The 4,138-nt window shown below is 49.0% G+C and overlaps 1 protein-coding gene across 1 annotated transcript in view; it reads left to right on the forward strand.

Annotated features, from left to right (window-relative positions):
- Nucleotides 1–2,601: 2,601 nt before the first annotated feature.
- Nucleotides 2,602–4,138, forward strand: part of POLR2D (RNA polymerase II subunit D) — a 17,006-nt gene continuing 15,469 nt past the window's right edge. The window contains exon 1 of the mRNA XM_003800331.3: nucleotides 2,602–2,728. Within this exon, the coding sequence (XP_003800379.1) occupies nucleotides 2,656–2,728 (73 nt within the window). The 5' untranslated portion in view covers nucleotides 2,602–2,655. The remainder of the gene's footprint in view (nucleotides 2,729–4,138) is intronic.

Genomic DNA, 4,138 nt, shown 5'->3' on the forward strand with positions numbered 1-4,138 from the left:
GATTCTCTTGCCTCAGCCTCCCGAGTAGCTGGGACTTACAGGTGTCCGCCATAGCGCCCGGCTATTTTTTGGTTGCAGTTTGTCTGGAGCTGGGTTTGAACCCACCACCCTCGGTATATGGGGCCGGGGCCCTACCCACTGAGCCACAGGTGCAGCCCACATTTTGGACTTTTATACCATTTGCCAGGTCTTGCAACAACTACTCTTGGCAGGCTCCTTGTGGGCATAGATCTATACCTAATTCATCTTTTTTAGCCCAGGACCTTGCACATAAGTGTTTCTAATGACTTCCTCAATGAAAATCTTGTGGATATATCAACATGGGAAATATCAGTGTATGTACTATTTGTTGTTATTCTTTCTTCTCTCTTCATTGACTTTTCTCTTGTCATGTGTGTTACAGAAGATACAAAGTGATGGTTATCCAGCTAGTCTTAGAGCCAGTAAATTGTAAGGTCCAGCATCTAGCAGGCCCTCTGCAAAGGCCCATGGGATGCATAGATGGAAGAAGGAATCCAACGGTGAGCTCCAGGACCAGTCTCCTCAAGACGTCTGTCCTGGCCAGGGGTGGTGGCTCACGTCTGTAATCCCAGTACTGTGGAATGCAGGGATGGGCAGATTGACTGAACTTAGGAGTTGGAGACCAGCCTGAGCAAGAGTGAGACCCCATCTCTAAAAAACAACCAGGCGTTGTGGCAGGGCCTGTAGTCCCAGCTACTTGGAAGGCTGAGGCAAGAGAATCAGTTGAGCCCAAGAGTTTGAGGTTGCGGTGAGCTATGATACCATAGCACTCAACCAAGGGTGACCAAGCAAAATTCTGTCTCAAAAAAAAAAAAAAAAAAAAAAATCCCGGACATCTGTCCTGGGCCAGGTGTGTTGGATCATGCTTGTAATCCCAGCACTCTGGGAGGTGGAGATAGGTAGATCACCTGAGCTCAAGGAGTTTGAGACCAGCCTGAGCAAGAGCAAGACCCTGTCTCTATTAAAAATAGACAAACCAAGGCTGGGCGTGGTAATCCTAGCACCCTGGGAGGCTGAGTCAGTTGAATTGCCTGAGCTCAACAGTTTGAGACCAGCCTGAAACAGAGCCAGATTTGTCTCTAATTAGCTGGGCATGGTGGTGGGCACCTGTGGCAGGGCCTGTAATCCCAGCTACTTGGGAGGCTGAGGCAAGAGAATTCCTTAAGCCCAAGAGTTTGAGATTGCTGTGAGCTGTGAGGCCACAGCACTCTACCTAAGGGAACAAAGTAAGACTGCCTAAAAAAAAAAAATTGTGGCAGGCACCTGTAGTCCCAGCTACTTGGGAGGCTGAGGCAAGAGAATCACTTAAGCCCAAGAGTTAGAGGTTGCTGTAAGCTGTGATGCCACGGTACTCTATTGAGGGCGACATAGTAAGACTATCTCTCAAAAAAAAGAAAAAAAGAGGGGAAAAAAAGACAAAAACTAAAAATAAACATAGAAAAACTAGCTGTGTGTTGTGGGGCATGCCTATAGTCCTAGCTACTCAGGAGGCTGAGGCGAGAGGATTGCTCAAGTCCAAGAATTTGAGATTGCTGTGAGCTATGACGCTACAGCACTCTACCCAAGGCAACAGCCTAAGACTCTAGCTCAAAACAAAAACAAAAACAAAAGAAAACGACATCTGGGCGGCGCCTGTGGCTCAAAGGAGTGGGGAGCCGGCCCCATGTGCCAGAGGTGGCAGGTTCCAACCCAGCCCCAGCCAAAAACTGCAAAAAAAAAAAAAAAAAAAACCAAGAAAAGAGAACGACGTATGTCCTGCAACTCAGATAAACTGCACAGGAAAACACTTTGAAACAGTAACAATCTCTGCCAATGCCATATATTCTACTATTATTTTACCCAACACATTTCTTCCAGAAATACAGACACAAAGCTCTGTGGCCCAGGCTGGAATACAGGGTGTCATCACAGCTCACTAAAGCCTTCAGCTCCCGACCTTAAGCGAGGGTTCTGCCTCAAACTCCCTAGTAGCTGGGACTACAGATATGCCAAGGCGACCGGCTCGTTTTTTAACTAGTTCACATCACCACCTAAATATTGCTCCCTACTGAGCCCAGCAGTGCACTATGGTTACTTCCCTTAATCGATAACCTTTTGTTTTCTCTAGGGTTGAAAAAAAGCATTGTTTTTCATTCGCTTAATTTTCTACATATTGTAGAAAACTGCCAACAGATGTGGCAAAGGCCTCTCAAAATTGTCCACGTGCTAATCTAATAAGAATCGATAAAATGTTTAAAATGTCACTGAATAAAATTCTACGAAACGCTTTCGGAGTCGCCTACCCAGCCCTCCATCAGCCGGCCATCCTTGCGTTAGTCCCAGCGCATTCTCACCTAAGGTGCTCCTGGACCTCCCAGGAAGGCCTAATGACCTGTGCCAGGACGCGGGGTAAGGGCGTGCAGAAGGAAGGAGCACGTTCTCCCGACGCTGGCCTTCGCAGGACGCGCCTCGGCCGCGGGAAAACCAGCGGGACCCCACCAACCTCACCGGGTAGTAACACCCGCCAGGACCGTCGTTGCCCTGGGCGCATTCTCGGCCCCACCCACAGCTAGGGCACGCCCCCCTATGACGCCATTGGTTCGCGCTTCCGCTTCCGGCGGTTGCAGCCCCAGCGGCACGCTACGCAGCGCGGCGATGGCTGCGGGTGGGAGTGACCCGCGGGCAGGCGACGTAGAAGAGGACGCCTCGCAGCTCATTTTTCCCAAAGGTAAGTCCAGGGCTGCCACGTACACCCTGCGTCCTGTCGTGATCTCACAGACTTGGCCTCATTCGCGCCTCGCCCAACGCCTGGCCTCAGCGGGCAACGTGGAGCAGGGAATAGAGGGGACATCGACCTGGGGGTGGTCCGGCTGGGCGTGGGTAGATTCTGGGGTCCCTTTCTCAGTGCCTCGGGGAGAAGGCGGACTTGATTCTACGCCCCTATCTCTGAAACCTCGGCTCCCAGCTCCTGGACAACCTTTTGTTACCTCTTTTAAGTAGTTTATGTGATAGTTGAAGTTATACAGAGATGAGTCAAAGTTAAAGCTTAAACTAGTTGAAGTGGTAAGGACAGATTTAACTAGGGAAGAGTCCAGCGTGAAGTGAACTCTCAATTTGTAGAGAACCCCTGGGCATTTTAAAGGTTAGCTGAGGGAGTAGGGAGAGAGGGGGTGAACAAGAGCTCAGAAGACTCAGGGAAGTAAGAAGTTAACAAAAAAACGGGAAGGAGGTCGGAGTTGGTCCGTATGAAACTCACTTGGTGTTGAGTTTGTTTACTGGTGTGTATATCGAAGTTAGATTCATACCCTCCCACAAGGTTTGGGAGTTGGGGCCTTATCCTCAGGTGTTGGCTGAAACAGTAAATTATTTTGACAGTTTTGGGTTTTTTCAGGCATGCCCTTTTAAGTAGGGCAGGGATGGTCTTCCTAGGGATGAGATCCTGAGCTTTAGAAACCATGTTAGTGTTTGTTCCAGTCTTTATGGACCACATTGAGACTTACTGTAGAAGAGGGCTCAGAAGAGCCTGCCTAGCGTTTGGTCAAGAAGAGAACCTTTGTCTTGGCTCCGCGCGCATCGTTCAGTGGTTAGGGTGCCAGCTGGCCACATACACCGGGGCTGGCGGGTCTAAGCCTGACCTAGGCCTGATAAACAACAATAACAACTACAACAGCAGAAAAAAATAGCCAGGCATTGTGGCGGGAGGCTGGGGCAAGAGAATCGCTTCAGTCCAAGAACTTGAGGTTGCTGTGAACTGTGATGCCATGGCCCTCTACCCAGGGCAACATAGTGAGACTCTGTCTCAAAAAAGAAAATTTGATTACGCCTGTAATCCTAGGACTCTGGAAGGCCAAGACAGGAGGATCCTTTGAGACCAGCCTGAACAAGAGTGAGACCCTGTGGCTACTGAAAATAGAAAAAACTAGCCAGGCATTGTGGTGGAAGCCCATAGGTTCAAGGGATCCTTGGGCAAGAAGATTGAGTTGCTGAAGCTATGATGATGCCACCACACTCTGGCCAGGGTGACAGAGTGAGATTCTGTCTCAGATAAATAAAATAGGGACCACACCTATGGTCCAGCTTACAAGGGTACATGAGAATCTTTCTAAATGTAGAATATAAATGTCTTTTTTTTTTTTTT

Source organism: Otolemur garnettii, unplaced genomic scaffold, assembly GCF_000181295.1.
Source record: "Otolemur garnettii isolate 467f Iridium unplaced genomic scaffold, OtoGar3 scaffold00173, whole genome shotgun sequence".
In the NCBI taxonomy this organism is placed as follows: Eukaryota; Metazoa; Chordata; class Mammalia; order Primates; family Galagidae; genus Otolemur; species Otolemur garnettii.